Source organism: Denticeps clupeoides, chromosome 19 (genome assembly GCF_900700375.1).
Source record: "Denticeps clupeoides chromosome 19, fDenClu1.1, whole genome shotgun sequence".
Lineage (NCBI taxonomy): Eukaryota > Metazoa > Chordata > Actinopteri > Clupeiformes > Denticipitidae > Denticeps > Denticeps clupeoides.
The window spans coordinates 300,988-326,859 of NC_041725.1; the positions used below are offsets into that span (position 1 = coordinate 300,988).

Genomic DNA, 25,872 nt, shown 5'->3' on the forward strand with positions numbered 1-25,872 from the left:
TACGATACTGCTAGTGTGACGTGAACACTTCTGGACAATGTTCCAGCCTATGAGAACGCTGCTATGCCTCCACCGCAGTTGCGGAAGGTAGATAACTTGCAGCATTCCTAGCAAATGTGTGTTGATAACGGAGACGTTCCTGATTAAGGTAACTTTTTGACATCTCGGTAAGGTGCATTTAAAACCATTATATCCGAATACAGAAAGAAAAGGTTTCCGGTTAAATCTTAACTCCAGGAGCTCTATTAACTGCTTAAGGCAAGGATGCTAGCTGGCTTGCTAAAGAATCAAACCCTTACCAGGAGGTTCTAGAAAGTGATTCTGAATAACAGGCCATAATGCATATGTTGTTTTAAAAATACTTAAAGGTCATATGAATCGGAAGGCGAGAGCTTAGACTCGTTGGTACGTCAGCCTCTTGATAATGTTAAATCGATAGTTGTTATTAATAAGCCATGCAGTGGCTCAATGAGTCTTTATCTCTGCGTTTCCAGTAAAATACTTGCTTTTTCGGCATCTATGTGAACATTTTTTGTAGAGTTGTTGATATTTTATCGTATATATCTGAATAAATACTCACTATGCCCACACGAGCTAACAGAATCAACAAATACAATAAATGATCAAATCTGCGAAATATTAGCACCACTTTCAGAAAAATCAGTTCTGTTTTTACTGGGTATCATGGTTGCATAGAAGCTCATCTGGCCTCATCTGCTGTATACTGGTAATTTTATTACATTTTCTCTACTTTAATCTCTACATAAAAGAAAAGAAATGAGACCACAAATGTAAAATCTGTGCTCTTTCCTGCTTAAATTCAATTTTGACAAACTACATTCAAAATTTTAAATGTACCTCTTGCCAATTTTGCAAGGGAATGAGGTAGATGTGCCTCATTTCATATATTTATAGTTTCATGGATAACTTTTACTACTTAAAGATAATCTTCTTTTTTCCTTCAAACTTAGCCCATAAAATTCTAGAATCTATCCCACAGTGGTTAGCCTAGCATAAGGAAATGGGCCCGTAATCGCAAGGTTGCTGGTTCATTGCCGGTTCACGTAACCATTAGTGCTTCAGGGGTACTATTGATTGTAAGTCTGGTTAAGGACGTCTGTTAAATGGCATAAATGTGCCACTGAGGTGCTACTGAGCCAAGCGTCCCCAGCACCTTTCATGGCTGCCCTCTGCTCACTAAGGGTGATTGTTAAATGCAGGGGACACATTTCATTGTGTGTGCTGTGCTTGCTGTGATCACTTCACTTTCCATGCACAGTATTACAAAGTGCCTCATGCAGTCTGTTTATTTGTGCTGCAGCTAGCACCAAAGTTCTGTCATATACAGCTACACTAACAGAGTTGTCAAATTCAATACTCTGATTTGTATGCAACACTATCGAGGAATACCACTGCTGTAAACAAGACCCGCCTATCAGCAGCAGAAGATGACGCTGGCAGAATATGACCACCCACTTTTGGTGGAGCATTCAATGTTAATTTATCTGGTGCACAGGTTATCGTTAGCCAATTCACTATTAACATCACATTTCAATGTCTGTGAAGCAGATGTCATTAAGGTAGCGACTAGCAGCTAATATTAAACCTTTAATATTAACATATAACACTAATAGACAGTGTTGATTTAACATCTTAACACCTTAGTTCATCACAACTCATTTCAATATATTGATATTGTAATATTTTGTTCAGTTGTTTAATTATTTGTCATTCAATGTTCAGTTATTTTCCATACCTTACTTGTGTTTGCAATATTAAAAAATGACACTTGCTGTAGCGTGGACATGTCGTCGCGGGGAAATGGCACTACATTGCAATAAGCGGGAAGGTGGCTACGGTCGCAATTTACTATTGGCCCAGAACTGCCTGATATCAATATTAAACATATCCCCGTACCCTCTATGACTTGTTCAAACTCAATTGATTTTTTATTTTTTTTAATCTCACTGTGGCGTGGGTCTGTGTGACATATAAAGTCTTAAAAATAAGCTCGGCATCAATGACTTTTGGTGGAAGGTTCCTGCTGAGAAAGTGTGTGACTAAGTAATTGCACACCTTCAGGCTGTTCAGTTCCGATACTAAACTTTAGTACTATTAAAACATTGTTCTGAAAAAAAAAAAAAAACGGTATTTATGTTTTTTTTTTTTTATTTATGTTACCAGATATTATTTTTTTGTGTCCTTGATCTAATTTGATTTTCATCAAATTATTTTATTATAATCTCTTTTGTTTGTGAAAAGCATATATGAAAATTTGCAGTTGGAGATCTGCCATGTGTAGTTTTTGCTCTGATGTTTAGTGTTCCCAGTGGATTAGCATAGACCACAACTATGGAACTCCAAAGTGTTCAGAATTAAATTAATGAATACGACATCATGGTATCAATAACCAATATGTTGCTATTATATATACAATTATCTTATTTATTCATATGTATTTTTTTATTTAATTGTCAGTTTTTTTATTGAATTATGAACACTTTGGATTTCCATATACATAAGCCATGAACACCCATGATAGGCATATATACTGCATCCAACAATCTCAAATAATTGAAGTGCAGATAATTGAAGTGCTGTATGATTATGGTTCCTGTAATATCCCATTGTGTTTTCACAATTGCTTTTCAGAAAAGGTTTTGTAAGTACCAGTTCAGGCGATGCCCCTCATAAATTCATGTGTATTTTTGAGATGATAAATCCTCCAAATATCATCTTGCTATTTCTGTGGCTAAAAGTACTTCAGTATACATTACTGATTTCCAGTATATAATTTATCTAGGTGTAATATGTATAATGCAAAATAACAAAATAACCTTTTTTGCATGTTTTGACTAAGATGGGAGACAAAGAAGAATTTTTTCTTCATGGCGATCACAAGAATCGTGACTCCATAGTGAAGAGATCATCTCAGCCCTCCTTGCTAGACTCTGGTGAAGACTTTGAGATGTTGGATAATGCAGATGAGGACAGCAGTGGTGATGACCTTCCTCCTCTGGAGGATGCAGGTGGAGGTGAGAGTAAGGAGGAACACCACTCAAGAGAGCCAGCAAGAACTAAAGACACCACTCTTGAAGTATCCACAACCCAGGATGAATGGCAAGATGTTCTTGGTACTGCAACTTTAGATCCTGAGGACCTTTTTCATTTCAATATTAGTAGTTTTACCTGATTGTTCTTTTTCATGTTTCTTTTATAATATTCTAATTCTCTACTCTATAGGTAATGGACATCTGAAGAAGAAAGTTCTTGAACCTGGGCAGGGGCCAGACAGCCGGCCACTGAGGGGCCAGATTGTCCAGATAAATGTTAAAAGCTTTCTGTCAGATGGCATCATGGTGGAGGAGCAGCTTGGATTGAGTTTCACTCTTGGTGATGGTGATGTCATCCAGGTACTGTATCATATTGCATCCTGTATATATGTATAAAATATGAATATAAAGCCAAAAAAAATTGAATTGAAAGATTGTTTTTTGTCACCTGCAAGGTGTATATTTAGCTGTGGTCAGACTCATCGTGGACATGGTAATTTCCGTCTTTCATTGATAATCTCTGAATTGTTTTGTTTCTGTGTTGAAATGGTTGTACTGCGTGCATCTTGAATGTAATTACTTTAGTGCACAAGTGTGAAATGTAGTTAGGACTAGTAGTATATGCTCACACACATATATTATATGCTACCTGTCCAAAAAGAAAACAAAGCAAAGATGGCACAGGCAAGATGACGATGATATGATTAATCAGGATCAAATTGCGAAAGTGATCTTGAGAAATCATTTTCACACTTGGATTGGCCACCACCGAGTTCAGACCTTTGAGAATTAACACCATTGAGAATCTGAGCTGGAGAAGAAATTGCATAGTGGTCCTGCTGTTCAGTGAATGAATAATGAATAAATGCTGTGATATTGCAGAATCATTCAATGGCACATTGAATAATTATCTTAATTTAGTCTATGCCGTAAAATAAAAATCTTTTCTAAAGTCTAAGCAATAATTTTTACATTTTAAGTCTAATCAGTATTTTGTTTTACTGCCTAGAGTTGCAACGATTGCAAATTTTGTGGCGTGATTATTGTCAGAGAAATAATCCTGTCTACATTACAGCAGTTCACAAGTCCGTTTAAGTTGAAGTGCAAAAAGGTGAGCATGTTGAGCTCAGCCTTGACCAATGAGGTGAGAGAATATTGCCACTACTGCTCTTTGCAGCACTGGTTTGTTGGAGCAATCCACAGAGGCTACCAATAATTCCACTCGCACACACGTCAGGTTACCCTACTTAATAAAACAATAGCGATTTGCTGACAAACGCTTTATGGGAATTACCATTATAACAATAATTGGCATTTTATGAAGATTTACAGAAATAAGGTTAAGAATAGGTTTTAGTGAGACCTATAAATGATGCAATTTGACAAAAATAAACACAACTTAGGCTGTACAGCAAAAATAATTCATAAAATCATTAAAGTATTTTTTTCCCCTCATTAATGTACAAACAGCACCCAATTGACAGAAAAACTGAGAACTGTTGACATTTTTGCAGATTTATTAACAAAGATAAACTGAAATACCACATGGTCCTAAGTATTCATACCCTTTGCTGTGACACTCGGTGCTGTCTATTTCTTCTGATCATACTTGAGACACAATTCTGTTTCAGACTTACTCTTTGCTTGAAGAGATGCTCAGACCATTATTGTTGGGGTCAACCACATTTTTGGAATATGTAATTATTAGTAGCAGAATAACTCAAGGAATTTCCAGATACCTTTTCATTGGTAGTTGTGTTGCATTTTGCCCAGATACTATACTGCTTTTCTCTTTTGACTGGCTGGTAATTGACCAGCTCTAGGACCCAGAGGAGATGCCTTGTTTCATGGTGAGGCGCTACTGTCCATGGCCTGAGAAATATGCCTCATGTGAATGCCTGCGCAATTTCCTTTCAGTTCAGGCGTATTTTTCGTCTGCATAAAAATTTTTTTACTCCCACTTTTTGGAAAAAACTAAATTAAAAAATACTCACAAAAAGTAGTGAAATACAGAAACGAGAGTAAATGCATTTCGTTACGTTCCACCTCTGCCCTGGTTGTATTTAAACAACGGTCACATTGAACTCCCACAGTAAATATATGGGTCTACATCTGATGACCAATGATGGGATTCTGAATCAATCAATCAATCAATCAATCAATCAATCCCTTAACAGTATTTGACAAAATCCGGTTAGAATAAGTAAACAGATGAAAGCATGCATCTTAGGAACCTCTCTTGCAGAACAGCATCGCATGTTTGACCGGAACATGAAGTGAGATTGCAGACTAATGTCACACTTTTGTACTTGTGTATGACACACAGCCGTTCTTTCAATCATGCTTTGTGATCACAGCAGTGTCTGTGTTGTCTGAAGGTGCAGGGGTGACCTAGGATAATGTTCAGACACGGGTGACTGCAATAATGCAGGGAGTTAGACTGTAATAATGCAGATTAGAGAAGGCACCAGGAACCAAAATTAAATTGGATTTCTGCTTCTTTTCTTTCTTGATATTTCTTTAAATCTGTGATAAACATTGCCAATTCAGTCATTGTGAAACATACACACATCCATTGTGTAAAATTAGTTATGTAATATTGGTTGTGTACATTTGGTATGAGGTTCAGTAATAAAGTTAACTATGTACATTAGGGCTGCAACTATCGAATATTTTTGGAATCGAGTATTCTGTCGATTTTTTTTCATTGATTAATTGAGTAATCGGATAACTCATACTTTTGCGTTTTAAACAACTCTATTAATAGTGTGTTATGCAACATGAAAATCCTCTTAAGATGAGCAAGCAATTGGCTGTTATTCCTCACAAAAAATATTATTCAAACTCAATACTTTTATTAGATCAAAGCTTAAAACCTTTGGGTTACTGGCTCCAGAACTAAGTCCATTTAATCAATCTTTCTGTGAAACATTCATGATATACATGAAAAAAAAATGAAACATAGGTTAGCCTATTTGTCCTTAGTTTAATAAGGAAAAAGGGGTGTACCCCCAGCTATAGCCCATCTGAGAATAAAGAGAAAAAAAAACGTATAAAGGTACAAAATAGTAAAAACAAACTATAAATAAACAATTCAAGTATTACTAATAATCCAACTTAAACAATACAGTTCAGTTTCCAGTTGTATCCACATGAGGTAGGTAGGTAGAATGTTTGTCTTTGTGCAATGTTATGTGCAAAATAGACAGAGAGAATTAGTCTTAGTGCATGTGTGTGCAATGCATGTGCAAGCCTGCTCCGCTGTGATGTACAACAAATGCTATAAACTCGCCCAAAAGTAAATCTATATGCTAATGAATGTAGATTTGTCCATCTGTTGCATCTATTATTACTACCTTATATATGGTGAAGGTGTGTTATCAGTGTGTGTGTGTGTGGCACGGGCGGGAGGGATGAATTAAATGAATGAGATCTCATGCCTTATCTTGCCTCGTCACATCGACTCATAACACAAATAATTACAAATCATGTACGTTCTAAGAAGCGCTAAAGTTAGTTAGCAATCATAAAAGTACGATACCTTGTAGAAGCTCCGAGTCCACTTGGAGAAGTGCGGTTTACGTGAGGATATTTTCGGTTAAGGTGCTGTAGATTTGACAAAGTACTTGTATGGTAAGCCAGGTCCGCTTTACAGTGTATACACGGAACTATGTTGTCCACGCAGCATAAAACACTTCAGACATTTTATGCCTATTACGCACACCGGTATCTTCATTTTCCGCCAACAAATCGCGCCTCCTTAAATCTTTGAAATGCATGTCAGTTAAAATAGTCCGTGTAGAACAGTGATTCCGGTGCTGCGCAGCTCTGCACTGTGTAGCTCCGCGGGAGCGATACGATAATAGATGGACTTTGGTGATGAATTAAACGAAGCCTCGAGGCAAAGAATTTTCCTCGAATATTTTTTGTAATCGAATCATTCCAGTTATTCGAATAATCGTTTGGCCCTAATGTACATTAACATGTATTAATCTGGATTTCGGTGCTTGTGCATGTTTCTGTGTGTTCATAGGCTTTGGACCTGGTGGTGCAGCTGATGGAGATTGGGGAGAAGGCTCTGGTAGAAACAAGTGCCAAATATGCTTTTGGAGTCATAGGCAGGTAGTACAACTGTATCAGTTTCCTGTGGGTATTTGCTTCATGCAGGGCTGCACATTTCTGAAACCAAATCACTGTAGTCCTTAACCAAGAAAGTCTCTGATTCCCTTTTGTGTGGCAGCGAGACTCTACGTGTTCCCCCTGATGCTGATCTGACGCTCCATGTGCAGCTGCTGTCTACCGGTGCTTCGCCTGATTTTGAGCTCATGAACCCTACTGAGAAGGTCACCCTAGCAGGAGTCAAGCGTGAACGGGGGAATATGTACTACCAGCGAGGGGACTATACTTTTGCTGTCAATTCGTACAGCATCGCCCTCCAGATTGCTGAGACCAGCTCTAAAGGTGAGGTAGTCCATCCATGGTGATTCATCATGCTTTTAATATTAGAGTGCAGGAGAATATACTACTTAGTACTACTGCTATTAGCGTATTTTATTAACAGTATGAGTATTAACATAAATAAAGTGATTTTGTTAATTTATGCAGAGGAAAAAGCAAATCAACATTTAGAACAAATCAAAGGTTCTTTAAATTTTAAGAAAATAAAAGCTAAAAGACTCAAATCATGCAAGCTGATATTTTATTCACAACAACATAGATAACATTACATTTGTTTAAACTGAGAAATTAAAATTAGAATGAGTTCATTTAAAAATGTTATTCTTAGTATAGATTTCAAAATAGGAACAATGAAAAACAGTTTGGTCGCTCTTCTTCGTGGCAGTATAATAAAATAAAAAGGACAAAGTAACTACTCAGAATCTTCATCATGTAGAAAAGGTGTGTTGACAAAGATATTTTGTCATAGACCTACAATGTTAGCAGTATGTGGTGAAATACATTTTACATTTACAGCATTTATCAGACGCCCTTATCCAGAGCGACTTACAATCAGTAGTTACTGGAGACACTCGGGGTTAAATGTCTTTTGCTCAGGGACACAATGGTAGTAAGTGGGGTTTGAACCTGGGTCTTCTGGTTCATAGGCTAGGGTTTTACCCACTAGGCTACTACCACCCAAATACACAGAGTTGCTGGATTTTGAACTGAACGCTGATAACATGCTGGAAGGTCCCACTCCCCTTTACCCTGGAGGATGTGGTTTTCAACAATGTAAAATCTGGACTCGTCTGACCATGGACCGCTTCCCCACTTGAAAACAGTCCATTTCAAATGAGTCTCGGCCCACAGTACACAAAAGCACTTCAGGACCATGTTCAAATATGGCTTCCTTTTTGCATGTAGGCAGTTTGTATTTACTAGATAACTAGTTATCTCCAGTTTCTCTACACCTTTTGAACAAAATACACCACTCAAAGCATGTCTTGTTAAAAACATAATAATCCCACTCATGTAAAGCTTGCATCACCTTGAACACAAACTTGCTTGCAAGTGTAAACCAGTCAGTCTAGGCGGGAGAGTGTGAATTATGCAGAAGATAAGAAAGACATTTTTTAGGAAAAACTATGGTAGGCCAGTGTTTAAAGTATATGCAACCTACTTAATTATGTAGATTGACTCTTTATCTTATTAGCAGATTGCTTAGAGTGCTATTCTCTTGCAGTTGACATCAGTTTTGAAGAAGAGGCAGAGCTTCTGGAGATGAAGGTGAAGTGTCTGAATAATATGGCTGCTGCCCAGCTAAAGCTGGAGCACTACGAGGCTGCACTGAGGTCCTGTGTGTCTGTCCTCACTCACCAGCCGGACAATGTCAAAGCCCTGTTCCGCAAGGGCAAGGTACTGCCACCTTTTCATTAGCAATATAGATGAGATTTTGACCTTGTTTAGCTCTGTTGATGACATTCAAACATTGCAACTTTAACAAATGTAACTATTTCAAAGTGAGATTGTAACAAATATTTGTATTAATGCAAATTAGTTACTTGCCGTAAGGTGCTGCATATAAATTTAGCTTCACATTTTGTCTGTAGGTGTTGGCCTTGCAGGGTGAATATGCAGAATCCATTCAAACTTTAAAAAGAGCACTGAAGCTGGAGCCAAGTAATAAGGTAATAATATTCACATCCAATAGAAAAGAGGTGCAGGTGCACACCTGTCTTGGTGTGCACTGTTTGCATTTGTTGCTGTTGAATTGTGTTCATGTATAGATGGCAGACCTGTTGTGAGCTCTCTCAATCAATTCTTGTCATTAATTTTACTTTTACTTTCTATGTTAGTCATGTCTTTAGTCTTACAACCTACAACCTAAGATGTGGAACTGGTTTGGGTTTAGGTCCAACTGACACTGCTCGGTTGCACCAACTGTGCAGGAGCTCAGTGATGCCCTGGTCAGAAACACCATCTGTCATCTCTTAAGGAGCCCCGACATTGTCAAGCATTCATACAAGCACATGCAGGCCATACAGAGAACCTTTCTGATTTGCTAAAATGTCAATCAGTTACATCCTTATTTCCATACATACAAATGGATTAGGAACACTACACATTCTATTCCAAATCAAAACATGAAAAAAATTCAAATGTGTGTTATTCCTTTAAAGACATGGGAGAAAAGTGAATTTTAGTGAATATCCTATCAGTAGCAGTAGGTAGAGCAGGTTGGTGTGGAGCTCCCCACGAAGGCAGCGTAAAAGGAAAAACACACACAAACAGAAAACCACACAAATGTGGGAGCATACGTCCAGGACCCGCCAGGACATAACGATTACACAATCAGTAGCATGCATGTCATGACTGTTGGATCTGTTGGATTTCTATTATACTGTGCATCTGCTAGTAAATTATTTGCCATGTAGAAATATAATTTCTACCAAAAACAGTGATTGATCAGGTTAGTGATGTCTGAACAAAACTCCAATTCACATCCATTTGCTGTAATTCATATATGCATTTAGCTTGCACTTTAAGTGTGCTGGAGAGAAGCAGGGGGGGGTCTTCTCTCAAAGGAGCAGAGGAATCATATGGCTGACTGTTTCAATGGATGCTACATTTGGTAAAATCATTCTGCACACATCCATTTCTTTACATTTGACACATGGTGCTTGATTAATGCGCTTGTGGTTATATTGTGTTTTGTAACTATACCTCATTATTATTACATTAACTGAAAAGTAGGTCATAGGTAAGTTATATGCCATTTTCAATCTGCTGTAGTGGGAAATGGAATGGTGATTGGATTCAAACACAGATCATCTGTACATAACCTATATGTTCCATCTGGGACTACCAAACATGGGGAGCTCCAGGGACTTGATCTCGGCAATGCCAAACTATCCTCCAACAAATAATATCTTTATTAACTCTCACTTCTGACGATTTACACAATATGCATGCTGCCTTAAGGAAAAGGTGGCAATTGTCTGAATTGCCATGCTGTACAATGTGAGTCTGCAATGGAACATAACTGGATGAAGTGGGAAAGTGTCATCAGAGGCTTTCTTATACGTAAGATGTGCGAAATAAAAATGCAGCTGGGATAAGATCACATCATCTGTCACAGAACAACCTCCTGGATCCTAACCAGTCTCGCTTCAGAACAGCTCATTCTACTGAGACAGCTCTGTTTATGAGAACATACATGTGGCCAGATTGGCAAAACTGTCATCTGTACTCATTGTCCTCGACCTCTCTGCAGCATTTGACACCGTTAACCACAAGACTCTCTTGTCAATACTGAAGAGGCTTTGAATTCTGGACTCCACTGGTGTCCCTCAAGGCTCAGAACTAGTTCCTCTCCATTTCTCCCTCTACACAAGATCATTGGTGAGGTCATTTCCTCACATGGAGTATCCTACCAATGCTATGCCGTCGACACACAACTCCTCTTCTCTTTTCCTCCCTCAGATCTACATGCTGCTTCCAAAATCTCTGCACGTCTAACTGATATTTCATCTTGGATGGCAGCCCATCATCTCAAACTCAGTCCAACCAAAACTGAACTAATATTCATTCCATCAGATTCTTCACCACATCAGGATCTTGCTATTTACCTGGACAACTCACAGCTCTCTCCTTCTACAACAGCCCTCAACCTGGGAGTAACAAAAGACAACCAACTCTCCTTCTCGACTCACATCAGCAATCTTTCCCGCTCATGTAGATTCCTTCTCTACAATATCAGACGAATCCGCCCTTATCTGTCAACCCAGGCCACCCAACTACTGGTTCAGTCCTTAGTAATCTCACGACTGGACTACTGTAACTGGTCTACCACTACGTACCATCCGAACTCTACAACTACTACAAAATGCAGCAGCACGACTGATTTTCAACCTTCCCAAGTTCTCCCACACCACCCCTCTGCTACGTCCCCTCCACTGGCTCCCAGTAGCTGCACGCATCAGATTCAAAATACTGATGCTGGCCTCACCTGGAGCAACGTGTCTTTGGGGCAGTGGTGGCCTAGCGGTTAAGGAAGCGGCCCTGTAATCAGAAGGTTGCCGGTTTGAATCCCGATCCGCCAAGGTGCCACTGAGGTGCCACTGAGCAAAGCACCGTCCCCACACACTGCTCCCCGGGCACCTGTCATGGTTGACCACTGCTCACTCAGGGTGATGGGTTAAATGCAGAGGGCAAATTTCACTGGGTGCATCGTGTGCTGTGCTGCTGTGTATCACATGTGACACTAACTTCACTTTTTTTTTTTTTTTTTTTTTTTTTTTTTACAAAGCCAAACATGGAGTAGCACCATCCTACCTCACAGCCCTTATTACACCTCGCACTGCACCTCGTATACTCCGAGCCTCCAGTACTGCTCACAATGCTGAAAGAGCTGTTTTAGTGGGTGGTAGTAGCCTAGGGGTAACATATTTGCCTATGAACCAGAATACCCGGGTTCAAGTCCCGCTTACTACCATTGTGTCCCTGAGCAAGACGCTTAACCCTAAGTTGCTCCAGGGGGGACTGTCCCTGTAACTACTGATTGTAAGTCGCTCTGGATAAGGGCGTCTGATAAATGCTGTAAATGTAAAATATGTAAATGTAATGGGCATCTCTCCACATGTTCGAACACCAGGTCTGCTGGACTAAAACCTAGTTACTCCTGTACTGCCTCTCACACACCTTACTGTGCTCTGCCCACCAACCTGCACTGGAACAGCATCAACCAAACCTTGTGAGGCCACTGCAGAGCGGTGGCGATGAGTTTAAACACACAAAATATGTATCCATCTATGTTCCTTGATAAGGTGGCACTAGGGCAATCTGTTTGCTGACGTCAGATACAGGGAGTGGGGGAAGGGACTGAGCCACCGACCAAACAGTTGAAAAGGGCAGAGGTGGCCCAGGGATTCGCAGCAGCTGCAACCTTCTTCGCCTCCACCACAAGCGCACAGAGACATACAACTGATACAACTCCACGCAACTTATCGCTAATCAGAAGGTTGCCAGTTCGATTCCCTATCAACCTCTGGGGTGCCACTGAACAAAAGCCCCGTCCCCACACACTGCTCTGTCATGGCTGCCCACTGCTCACCAAGGGTGATGGTTAATCACTTTATTTTCACATTCACTTTTCTTCACAGTCCTGCTCAACCAACCTGAAATGCCACCGAATTGGTAGTAGCAGCAATATCCTTGTCTGTGAAGCCCTTTTTATGCAACACAATGATGATGAAATGTTGTCATCCATACAGAGAAGCAGAGAAAGGAACAGGCTGATCTTCTCCGTCTCTGAGTGTCCAGAGATCTACAACATGACATTGTCGTGTTACCGGGAGTTTAGAAAATGACTCATAAACTGAGCTCGGTTATGTTGAGTGTTGGTGTAAACTCAGTGACTGAGTGCCAAATCTTTGTCCAGTGCTGGTTTTGTATTGTGGGAATGACCTGCTTCCATTTCAGGAGAATTGTAGCCTCATAGCACTACAAATGTTTTTTTTTTCTCCTGGCCTGTCAGTAACACACCACATGAAAATGTGTAAAAGTAAAATCTGTCTTCTTTTTTCTCTTCATTAAATAGTTTTTTAAAGTCAGCATAGAGGACATATAGAGGAAGGGGGTGGGGGTTGAGTGGTTAGAGAATGAACATCAATGATCTGCTTTGGTACCTGCTTAAACAAAAAAGATAGAGCAGAAGTCACCTCAGAATACTTAATTACCATTTGCTGTAATGTATAACTATTCTGTGTGATTCCATGATATGCATGTACATTGATTTTGCAATGTTCCTCTTCCTCTTGGAGTAGACAATCCATACAGAGCTATCGAAGTTGGTGAAGAAACACTCAGAGCAGAAGGGTATGGAGCAGGCTATGTATAAGAAGATGCTTGGCAACCCCCCTGACGCCATCCTACAGCCACAACGGTTCAAGTCTTGGGTTAGAGACTCTTACTCACTATATAAATGGAATTATATAGTACATAGTTTCCATATCTCATTGTTTGAATTCCACCTTGTTGGTTTAATTACATCCATCAAGAAGGTCTATGTGTAGGAGGCATATGTGTGATTTTTATGAAACTTGGTGGAATGTGTAGCATGCAGAGGTGGAAAGTAACAAATTTACTCATGTTAATGTAATTGAGTAGTTTTTGTGAGGTAAATTTTTTTTTTTAAGTAGGTCGTTTTACTTTTACTGAAGTACATTTTTACCCAAGTATTTTACCTCACTAAATTGGAAAAAAGGTGTTTGTGCGCGGCGTATTTCTCAGATGCAGCACCTCAATATGAAACAAGCGCTGGGTCCTAGAGCAGGTCAATTACCAGCCAATCATAAATTAGCATTATTGTATCTGGGCAAAATGCAACACAACAACCAATGAAAAGGTATCCTGCAATTCTGCCATTTTTAATGAAAATAAATGAAGATCTGAGCATCATTTCAAGCACAGACTAAGTCATCTTCTGTTTTAATATTATATCAAATTCACAATTAGTTTGACACAAACGACAACTTGAATGCTGTTAGAGAATGTTGCTCAGAAAATTAGCATCAGTTTTTCAATGCGGAGTGTCTGTAGCCTAAAATATTATGGCATGCAGCCTGAAAGCATGTGGTAGTAAGTAGATTAGCCTATACAGTGCATCTGGAAAGTATTCATAGTGCATGTTACAGCTTTATTCCATAATGGATTAAATGCATTTTTTCCTCAGAATTCTTCACACATCAAATAATAGCATGAAAGAAGTTTACTTAAAAGTAAAAAAACTGAGAAATCACATGTATATATGTATTCACAGCTCTAATCTTGAAACTTTGTTGATTTCACCTTTGGCAGCAATTGCAGCCTCAAGTATTTTTGAATATGATACCACAAGCTTGGCACATCTATCCTTGTCAGTTTGGCCCATTTCTATTTGCAGCACCTGTCAAGCTCCATCAGGTTGGATGGGAAGCATCTGTGCACAGCCATTTTAAGATCTCTCCAGAGATGTTCGATCAGATTCAAGTCTGGGCTCTGGCTGGGCCACTGAAGGACATTCACAGTTGTCCTGGAGCCACTCTTACCTGTGTGTCCTGCCGAAAGATGAACCATGATCCCCTCCCTGACTTCGGTCCTTCTCCTAATGTGCTCTGACATTAACTTGTCATCTGTGGGACCTTTATATAGACAGGTGTGTGTCCAATCAATTTTTTTTTTCCATTGGTGGACTCCAATTAAACTGCAGAAACATCTCAAGGATGATCAGGGGAAACAGCAGGCACTTGAGCTCAATTTTGAGCTTCGTGGCAAAGGCTGTGAACACTTATGTACATGTAGGTTCTCGGTTTTTTATTTTTAATTAATTTGCCAAAACCTTAAGTATACGTTTCACGAAGTCATTATGGGGTGTTTTGTGTAGAATTCTGAATTTAATCCATTTACATTTACAGCATTTACCAGACACCCTTATCCAGAGCGACTTACAATCAGTAGTTACAGGGACAGTCCCCCCTGGAGACACTGAAGTGTCTTGCTCCGGGACACAATGGTAGTAAGTGGGGTTTGATCCTGGGTCTTCTGGATCATAGGCAAGTGTGTTACCCACTAGGCTACTACCACCCTGTAATGTAATCAATTTTGGAATAAGGCTCCAACATAACAAAATGTGTAAAAAGTGATGTGCTATGAGTACTTTCCGGATGCACTGTATATGCTTTTTGCCTGTGTATTCCATACATTACATTGCTAAAACTGAACAAGTTTTACAGTCTAATACTGTAGAATTCTGTGGGGCAGAACTCTTTATTTCATCTCCTATCAGTGTGCTTATTTGTCAGTAAAGACAACTGATATACTGTACAACTGTTTGCTATAGAAAGGACAAAAAACACAGTTTATTAATAAGGAACTGTTGAACATTTTCACAATTTTGGATACTTTTTTTATTGTAACGGCCGGTACTTTTGTTGCCATCTGTACTTAAAAATGTTTTATGGGGTTGTCTGAATATACTTTGTATCGCCTAAAATTTAATTAAAAACAACTAGTACTGTAGTGGATTTATGACTAGTCCTAAGTACTAAGTAACTTTTACTCCAAGTAAATTTTAAATTAACAGTTTTTTACTAGATTTTTAGATGGGTCCTTTTACATGAGTACATATTTTCAATACTTTTCTCACCTCTGGTAGCATGAACCAGCCTTCTAAAATGTGAAACAGGTCAGTTACTTGCAAAATGTAGAGATTAATGTGATAGAAAAAAAGTTGTTCTATCTCTTATTTGGTCATCTGTTTTGGGTGTGTAATGTAAAGTTGCTCTGGATAAGGGTGTCTGATAAATGCCATAATTAAAAATGAAAGTGATTCATTGATTTTAGCTACTCTGATGTCAACACTAATCTTCCTTTTCTCATTACAGGGGCTAAATTGGAAATGGCTGTTTGGAGCCACAGCCATGGCCATTGGAGGAGTAGCTCTGTCTGTTTTCATTGCTGCAAGAAATTAGGATGAAGCTACTTGATGAAGCACCCTTGTGATGGATCAGACCTCTGAACTCATTATGAGTTGTTCGTTTCAGAATCTTTGAATGCACCTTGTGGGGGTGACCAAATGGGTACATTTTCTTTCATTGGTGCTAAAATTAACTAGAAGAGAGATTGTCACATGCTAGTTCATGTTATATTTGAGGCTAGATTTTTGTCTGCTATTTTTGAGTTGTACAATTTCTGCACTAAATCAATTCTTTGTTAATGATGTAGTGTGTACTGATCTGTAAATGCTATCAGAATTAACTGAAACCGGATGTGAGTTATTAGCCTTTGTAAATCCCTAAATCATATTGTTATTTTAATAAATTGCAAATAAAATGTAGATATTTAGCACTTTTTAAATGTTTGACTTATGTATATGGTGGACAGGATGCTGTTTATATTTGTTTACTTCTGTGACATAAATCCATTGCATTTACCAGGCAGAATGTGCATAGGAGAAGCAGCTAAATAAATTTTGGTTTCCTCTTGTAGTATGATTACTTTGCAATTGAATATCTTTTATTGTGATCAGGTAGCTGGGGTCAGTGGTGGCATAGCAACTAAGGAAGCAGACTCCCCACGCTTTACTTTACTTTGCAGATGCTTTACACCAGCAATTCTCATTCAGCTTCTATAGATTTGAGTTACAAAACTAAGAGCCCTGATAAGGCCTAACTTGTCAAGAATAGAACATGCAGGGGAATTGTTAGAAAGTGCTAGACACCTTTTTTTTTTGAGTGTGTGTGCATGTGGGTGTGTTAGTGTTAGACTCGTTTACACGGGCAGACACAGCCCCCCAGATGCTAGGGATGTGAGAATCTATCCAAAATATCGCTAAGTTGTGATTAGTATCGGTTTGATTTGAGCACAATGGGAGTGGTATTTTCTCTCCTCTGCTTTCCAACTGAAAGTACTGCTCCTCACACATAAATGTTACATTCATTATGGAGTTCATCCAAAGTGAAAGCATCGGACAATTAACTTTATCCCTAGGCCATATATCAAGAAAACCTTGCACATAAAACACTTCCTCCCCATCTACACAAAACTTGCACATACTAAGCAGATAAATAGTCCTAGAAAAGAAAAGTGAATGTGAGTTGTAAAAAATAAAAGATATGTCAGTGTATACATAAACATATATTTGTGTAAGTGTATATATATATATACATTACAGGCCAAAAGTTTGGATACACCTTCTCATTCAATGTGTTTTCTTTTCAAATGTATTTTCATGACCATTTACATTGGTAGATTCTCACTGAAGGCATCAAAACTATGAATGTGGAGTTTTATATTCTAGTTTCTTTGCTCTGATTACTGCTTTGCACACTCTCTCTCTCTCTATAAATATATATATATCACACTTAATAGTTATGATCTTCTGGACCTTTATTTCAACTTTTTTTTTTCTAACTGGACCTCTTTACACTTTATTGTTTCAAAGCATCCAGTCTGCTATTCTAACTCAATCAGCATGACAGAATGATCTCCAATCTCGTGCTCCTCAACACTCCTAACACATATGTTAATGAAAGATATATGTCACTGAAATGATCTAAGCAGGTCTTTTGGTGGCAGGGCTGAAATCCAGTGGAAATGTTTTTGGGGATTAAGTTCATTTTCATGGCAAGTAGGAACTTTGCAATTCATCTGATCATCCTTCATAAGGTTCTGGAGTATATGCAAATTGCCAAAATAAAAACGAAAGCAGCAAACTTTGTAAAAAACAGGATTTGTGTCATTCTCAAAACTTCTGGCCACGACTATATGTGTCTGTGTGTGTGTAAAAATAGATGACATATTGCATCATTATAACTGTGAAGTTGTCACCAGGAAGACAATTTTCATAAAACACATAATTTCTATTTACAAATAGAATAGTCTGTGACTATCCATGTCATTTTCTGGCAATTATATGAAAGAACAACAACAATTCATTTATGTATAGCCCAAAATCCCAAGCAGTATGTCTCAACCACTACAGATCACTACAGTGCACAAGCAAGTCACCACAATGATAAGGTTTAATCATTTAGCAACAACTTTTGTTGTAGTTCAACTAAGATAAACACAGTCTATGCATATTCATAACTGGATTTTGGCACGCTATGATCACAGCTGAAGAGATCTGCTTTTATCATCCCTTTTATTCCACCTTAACTGCCAACAACATCATTTTATTCCTCTCCATCTGACTAAATTAACATCTTCAATATTATAATAATATTAGAGAGTCTTCTTTACCTCGGTTGTAATGATTTCAGAGAAATTCCTCTTTTTTGCTACCTTCCGTTCCTTCATGTCGCAAAATTTCAGTTTTGAAGCGCAGCCATGTAAATTCTGCAAAATTTCATCAGTCATTTTGAACGTGAAAATTGCAGTGTTTTTTCCTCTGTAATATAAACTCTTATTGATAAATGGCAGTGGTGACCTAGCAGTTAAGGAAGCGACCCCGTAATCTGAAGGTTGTCGGTTCGAATCCTGCCACTGAGCAAAGCACCGTCCCCACACACTGCTCCCCGGGCACCTGTCAAGGCTGCCCACTGCTCACTCAGGGTGATGGGTTAAATGCAGAGGACAAATTTCACTGTGTGCACCATGTGCTGTGTATCACATGTGACAATCACTTCACTTTACTTTAAATGAGGCCCATTATAAAGGTTAATTAAATAAGGCCAATTCAGGGTTAAAGGTCCTGCTCAGGGACACAATGGCAATAAGTGGGGTCTTCTGGTTCATAGGCTTCTCAATTTATATTTCTGTAACTCAGAAACATAGACAATATTCTATTCATTTCATTTTTTTGTTTGCTATTTTTGCTGAATACTTTCAAACAACAAACTTTCTTTAATTTAAGTTGTCTTCTTTCTTCGGATTCGCCTTTTAGGGGTCGCAACAATGGATCAACCAGTCTGGCTGTCCACACAAAGATTTGGCAAAATAGTTACGGCAGATGCCTTTCCTTACGCAACCCTCCCCACTTAAAACGAGCTTGGTGAAACACTTGGTGACATGAATCCCCAGTGGCCGGGTTTTTAGTTTAATAGTTGGTTTTATAATGCTAAATAATGGTTTTATTGTAGTGTACCTAAATAGTAAAATATTAATAAATGTTAAGTCTTAATTTAAGGTTGTAATGCAGACTCAAAGATCACACATTAAAAAAACTATGAAGAAAGTACTGATGTTATGTTTAATATATTCATAAAGGCCAGAGTAAAGATGTCCATATTTCACAGAGTGAATGAAGTGACCTGTGTTGGTCTGGTAACGGCCTTATTTCATTTCATTGACTTTCACAATGACAAGTGAATAGATTATTTAAGAAATGTGTTCATTAAAGGCTGGAAATTTAAATGAAAGCAATTTCAAATGCTATATTTCCTTATTATATTCACTATATATATTAAATATAAATGGATTAATCATGGAACACATGGTTTTCCTTCAAGCGCTAAGGTCTTTAAGGTGTCAGCATCCTAGTCATGACCAACAGGTGAACAAGCAAGCATCTGAACACCTGCTCAAGTTGGAGACTTGCTAAATGTCCAGTTCCCCCTGGGAATGGATGTAGTGCTAGCCTTCCTCCAGTCCACATTACTGGCTGTGCTTCATAGTCTATTCTGCTGCACAAAATGGCATAAAAGGACTGTTCTCAGAGGAGTGTGAATCTCTCACACAACAAGTACCTTTTTTAATGCAGTTTTTCCAATAACAACTGACAATATTAAAAGGATGCACAAAAAAAAAAAAAAAAGAGCAGCTCCAATTACTAAGGACATCTTAATTGCCTTGGTAGTCTATTTGAATGGACCTACTATCTTGCTACAGAGGAATGGGCAGAAAATGTTGGAGATAAACCAATTTTCTAGCTAGAGTAAACATTTTATTCTGCGCAGTGACATGCAGATTACAGTCAAACACTGCTATGAAAATCACAATGAAAGTCATGCAAAATTGAAAGAAAAACCAACACAATCATGAAAAAAAAAGTCACATATTTGCAAAGTTGAACAGACCATTTCAAAAATCTTTACACCAATACATGATTAGTAAGTGGCAGACTAAGCGGTAACATGAGATTAGAAGCCTTTTCACTGTTCACAGCTGGAATGTTGGTTGGTTAACCATCAGTTACATTAAGTCGGTTGAACAGGGAACATTCATATAAATATCAAATTTAACCATGCCCTTTGGGTGATACCTAGAAATCAAAATACTAGTGCAAATAAATCAGACAAAGGGGGAGAAGGTTCTTGCTCAGAATGATTCTATGTTAACAGACGAATAAAAGAATTGTTTGTGCAGATCCGTGCATGAGTTTATTCATTGTCGGAAGAGTCTCTCTCCATGCTGTACACCATAAAAAAAGCGTCAGGCCGGGGAGGGACGAGGGAATGGCCCGGTCTCACAATCTCAAAGCCCAGGAAACTGAATGTCCGTAAAAGGGATGCTGAAAACATTGACAGAGATGACCGAGATGAGAGTGAGGCAGAAGGAAATCAAATGTTCACGATAAAGCCACTCACCTCGATCATCACTGTTCTTGTGGAAACAGATGAAAACATGATCAACCTGCAACTGCTCTTCTGCAAACTCCAGCAGCAAAGCAAAACTGCACATAAACAAAACACACAACACACATAACATGCAAATTCTTACATATTACATAGTGACAAGTTGTTAATGGGAACATATCCAAGTAAGGGTTCTATCTGAAACATCAATGTTGAGAGAATCTAAAGTATATGAATGAACAGAATCTCTTCAAAAAACAAACACAGAAATATGCCCACTATCATTGTAGAAATATGGAATGCAATGTATGTTTAGTGTTTACATAATTAACATATCAAAATAACAATCGGTTACAATGTTACTTACAAATTAAGTAAAAGAGTTTGAGTGTACAGTGATTTGAATGTGTGTGAAATAGCATGACAAATACTTTAACCCAAGTTCTAGATATTACTAAAAAAAAGAATACCGAGTCAGGAGTAAAACGACTCACCTGTCCTTGCTGCCTTCAGGAAGGACTCCTGAAGGAATTTCCACGTAAAGGTTAGCTGCTTTAAAGGCTGCCCTCCAGGCAACAGCATTGCCCTCTGAACGCTGGGGCTCAAAGTGCAGGAAGCGTACACGGCTGTTCAGGGGGGCAGATTCCTCCAGAACCAGAAGATGAGCATCCTGCATACATGTATACGCAAAAGTAAAAATCTGAATAGCCAACCCTGGACAACCTGTTTGGAGCAGCACTTTTTTTAAATAATAAAAATAAATACATTTGAAGTTTTAGCCAATGTCAATGATTAGGTCAATGTTTGGGCTAGTTCCCTAAACCCAAAAAAGTGTCTATAGCAAGACCAATGAGAAGCTTATCTTCAAAAGAATCTAATATCAGTAACCATGAACATGTCTTACAGAATATAATTTCTTAGCTGCAAGACAGTGATCCCTCTGGTCGTTCCCTCGCCCACCTGGGATCTTCACGGGTGGGAGAGGGGCATCAGGAACACCACAGAGGCCCTGGACACAGGTTACTGCTGTGCCAAGAGCACCAGGGACCAGACCTGCACCAAAGAAAGGGATTTAAAAAAAAAAAAACCCACAGACATATTAAATGTAAAACTACCAGGATAAGTCACACCAGATAAGGCTGGTGTGTGTCTGTAAATAACTACACTTTCTAGTCCAGGCCAAGTAAAATGTCAATTTAAAGTACAAATGTAAAGCAGGTCCATCTTAAATCATTTTGAGTGTGCATGCACACACAGATACTAAAATTGTCAGTTTCATTATAATCTCTTTAAGACATTTCAGCATCCCTATCACCCTTATGTCTCTGGGTTCAGTAGGCTTTTAATAAAAAGCCTACTGAACCCATTGGGACCACCTTTTATAATTTAGGAAAGTAATGTTTTATCCTGATAATTTTGCCCTTCAAAACATCTTTATAAAACATTACACATACTGACAGTAAATTAGATCATTTTGAGCAAGTCCCACTTTAGGGTAAAAACATGTTTTAAAGAAAAAATTAATCGATTCTCAGATATTAACCTATACTAAAAATTATTAACGATTAATAACAAATTAGCACTGATATTGATACTTAAATTCCAGTTTTGCTTCTGCCGTGTCACAGAAATAGCCAGCAATTTTAAACAGGCAGCCCCTCCCCAGGCCTACCTGGAGGACCCAATGTTTACATGAGAAACACTAAAACTGATTCTGCAGCACAATGGGTCTGGCACGGCTCGGCTCAAGTCTGGTCTGCGTGGCAAATGATTGGTCAGCAAACACAAACTTCTGGTCTATAGTACATATCCTTTATCATTTGCTGCTTATACATTTGTTTTGGTGGTTGGAAAAAGTGTTCTGCATGTTGTAAATTTGCTTTATTAAATGAATTTTTTTTAAATAAAATTTTTATTCAATTTGCAATTCTAAGCCACCATTGTCAGGTGATTAGTTTTAATTATCATGAGAGAAATGAGAAAATGATGAGAAAGTGAAGCAGAGTATAGCACTCATTGTGCGCATAAAGGAAGTTAGGCTTAAAAAAAATATATTAAAAACTGTACTGTCAGGTTTGATTCTGTTGGGCTCGGGTGAAAGTCTAACTTTTCATGCCCAATTACAGCTCTAATTGCTCAATGCATTATGACTTATGTTGTAATTTTTTTTTAATAATCTAAAAATATTTTTTATTTATAAAAAAGATTCTGTGCAGCACCAAGTTTTCTCTCCCACTGAAGTATTGAAAGTAGTATAGGGTGAGATTTCAGTATTGTGACAAGCCTAGTACTTCCACAATACGGATACAAATATAGGAAGAATCTATGTACACGACTTAAGTGTAGTTCAGAACATGAGAGAGCGGAGCCTAAAGCAACTAAACTGATGCTGGACATCACAACTCCTCACTGTCTGAAGGCACAGTCTACACATCCTCCTATTATATTTTATTCTAGATTAAATTTTGTTTCACTTCGACCACTGGGTGCATTGTAGCGCACTCGAAAGAAACAAAGCATCAAAGCCTGCTTGGAACAAAGATAGAAAAAAGGTTTATTCTAGTCAAAATGACCTTAGGTTTGTCTGCAACTGACTTAATGCAGCCAAAGATTCACCAGGGACTCTGGTGAAGCATAAAGAGAAGATAGTCCTGTCGGGAAGGAAGAAAGTCTCACACTGCTGTTGGGGTTTCCATCACACTATATTTATTTGGTTTATAGCACCTCTTCCACCACATCACACGTACCAAACATTACTGGTTTATATGTAAGATAAAAGGAAATAATATGAAGCCTGACTAAGATGATAGAAATTGAAGACAAACCTGACCTGGCTCGGACCAAGATATACAGCCTACAGGATTATGCAGATTATTTTATTCGGTGTGTTACTAGGTTTTTTAAAAATTTAAATCTAATTTTGGTTACCTTAGCTCAGATGAAATTGATCACCTTTGATCTCTATGTTGGGAATGACTATTGTAAGCGATTAGCAATCTTTCTGAGTAACTCAGAAATTAGACTTTTCTCCTGCAGCCATGATCTTCACAAACGCTATTACACGTGTAACTTTATTCCCATGCCTAGGTTTTATTTCGCCACTTACTGCATAGGATAACACATTGCAGCAGGAGACACTTCATGTGCTATTGCTTATGTTTGAGCAAAGGAGCAGCCAATGACAACTAGTGCTGCCTTGTCTCTCTTGATTGACAGACAGTCATTGTGCTGAAAAGTCATATTATGGAATAAAAAGGTCATGGGGGAAAAACAGAATTTAAAGTTAAAAGGCTGACTGAAAAAAGGGACCTTTTGGAATAAGACAAGTGAACATTAAAAGATATTTCACAATAATAAATACATTTATGAAGCAGAATGAGCTGCATATAAAAATTATTGTTCAATTATCTGATAATTTTTTGTTGCTATTATATTTATTATTTCATTTTGATCACTTTGGACTTCTGTATTTCATGCACTAGTCATACTACAGCAAAATGGAAAAAGATTAACAAAACATATTGTCTCAGTTAGCATGGTGGAAAAGCCCAGGATCAAAAACTCATAAGGACACTATATCCAAAGTATCAACTGCCTGCTTGCAATTTTTTGCTGATAAAGACCTACCGGAGTTTTAGATTTCATTGAGAGAGGTGGCGGCCAACCAGTTAAAATGTGAGCCACTTCTCCACGATTGCAGATCTGTGGTCCATCAGAACTTGTCAATGTTATCAATATCATACTTTGGTTTAAAATAAAGTTACACTTTTGTTAAATTCAGTATAGTGCATCATTTTATGCAACGCATGGCTAAACGTAGCATTCAGAAAACATTTCTAGATATAGTTACGGTGTATTGTGGAACAGCAAAAAATACCACCATGTTATTTTTAGGCCATGTCACCAAGCCCTTCTGTACTGTACACAAAAGATAAAATTCCAAATTAAATTCAGAATTAATGACACCCCTGAAATGTCCAGAAGATGTGAACGTCTGAGCAAGGTGGCTTTCTGCTTGCTTCAGGTATATCGACTGGTAGGATTGAGATTTTGTGTGTGTTAATAACACTGACGTCTGTCTCAACATGACGCAACAAATGGAGGAGAAATCCCTTTTTTTCTGGAACATTCTTGCTTCGGCTTTCATAGCACCACCACTAAAGCCACCCAGCTAATGACGCACCAGTACAGATCGGAGGCCTGGAACAAAGCCAGTCACTTCTCACGCATCCCGGTGTCTTCGTGACACAGAACACAGAACAGTCGTCTAACTCAGACCACCAACACCACATATTGACCGTACACACCGGAAATGAGGTTTTTAAAGATTAGCAGAAACGCTAACGCATGAACATTCTATAAGATCTTCAGGAAGCCTCGACGTTTCAGAAGCAAATGCATAAAAACCAGAAATCGTGCTTTATAATAAACATCGTTCTTATGCGAGAAACTGAGGAAAAGGCTGAGTAACATTTGGGTCGTACTCGCCATACCTGAAAATTAAGGACGGATTTAACGTAATCTTACTGGTGTCGAATAACTTTATTTGTGAACAGCTGACCTGCAATAGTAGATATGGCATAGAATGAAAGAATGAAACAAACCCCATATCCCCTCGGCCGCTAAGACCTAAAAATTCGGCCTAGTTTTAGAGCCAACATACGTACCTTTTAATTTCAGCTTTATTACTGTTCAGGTCAACCACTGGCATTTTGGATTTATTGCTTTCCTTTTCCCTTACAAAACAATGACTATTCAGTATCGTCTGGAGATTAGATTTAACCATCCGGCCGCCGTCCAGGCCTGTAGCTCCTCTCCACGTCCCCCGCTAGAAGAGAATGTACTTCATACAGGTCGCAATACAGCCAGCTCCGTCCACAGAAAGCCCCGCCCACTGACGGGAAGTGACGTCAGTATCTACTGCCGGCGTCCGAACGTGAAAAGAGGCACCCCGGAAATGCATATCATTAGCGTATTTCTTTATTTTTTCATTTGCTTGATTTATAGATTGGGTAGAAATTCGTTGAATAGAATTATTTCACTTCACTTCAGTGACATAAAGCATTTTCCAAGTGGCACTTAAAAATGTTTGAAATCTGTAATAAAAGTCTCAACAAAGTTTAGACAATTTATTTTGTGGTGTTGTTCTATGAAATGGTTCATTGAATAAAAACTCCACACACTGTCCAGCTAACTGCAAACAAAGTACAACGGTGAACTTCGGAGAGTTCGTAATTTTCATGTTTTTCTAAATTAATGTAATTTTTTTTCTTCATGTGAGACTGGTAGAATGGTGCCCAGTGCCCACTATTGAGAGGACGCCA

General features: G+C 38.4%; 2 protein-coding genes across 6 annotated transcripts; one reads left to right on the plus strand and one right to left on the minus strand.

The window, feature by feature from the left end:
* Positions 1-20: 20 nt before the first annotated feature.
* fkbp8 (FKBP prolyl isomerase 8) lies at positions 21-16,519 on the plus strand. 5 transcript variants are annotated; one of them, XR_003743243.1, is made up of 9 exons: positions 21-148; positions 2,861-3,134; positions 3,244-3,413; positions 7,087-7,175; positions 7,294-7,514; positions 8,737-8,909; positions 9,104-9,181; positions 10,768-10,895; positions 10,977-11,036. XR_003743243.1 is itself a non-coding variant. In XM_028962889.1 (9 exons), the coding sequence occupies exons 2-9, from the start codon at positions 2,861-2,863 to the stop codon at positions 16,001-16,003; spliced, it is 1,224 nt and encodes a 407-aa protein (XP_028818722.1). In that variant the 5' UTR covers positions 21-148; the 3' UTR covers positions 16,004-16,519. The 5 variants fall into 5 exon arrangements, 3 of the variants coding, with proteins under 3 accessions (XP_028818722.1, XP_028818723.1, XP_028818724.1); XR_003743242.1 differs by having other exon boundaries at positions 9,406-10,895; positions 10,977-10,997; XM_028962889.1 differs by lacking the exons at positions 10,768-10,895; positions 10,977-11,036 and adding exons at positions 13,319-13,450; positions 15,917-16,519.
* A 3,164-nt stretch (positions 16,520-19,683) lies between these two features.
* Positions 19,684-25,431, minus strand: oaz1a (ornithine decarboxylase antizyme 1a). Its single transcript, XM_028961889.1, is given in 6 exon segments — positions 19,684-20,484; positions 20,561-20,646; positions 21,043-21,218; positions 21,453-21,539; positions 21,541-21,601; positions 25,216-25,431. Coding segments are annotated over 6 exon segments (660 nt in total). The 5' UTR covers positions 25,335-25,431; the 3' UTR covers positions 19,684-20,353.
* Between the last annotated feature and the right edge of the window lie 441 nt (positions 25,432-25,872).

Bases quoted from the DNA above. Each gene is read 5' to 3' on its own strand.
- fkbp8 (XM_028962889.1), top strand. From the start codon at position 2,861: ATGGGAGACAAAGAAGAATTTTTTCTTCATGGCGATCACAAGAATCGT. The intron at 7,515-8,736 runs GTGAGGTAGTCC...ATTCTCTTGCAG, and splicing joins TGCTGAGACCAGCTCTAAAG to TTGACATCAGTTTTGAAGAA. The intron at 13,451-15,916 runs GTTAGAGACTCT...TTCTCATTACAG, and splicing joins CACAACGGTTCAAGTCTTGG to GGGCTAAATTGGAAATGGCT.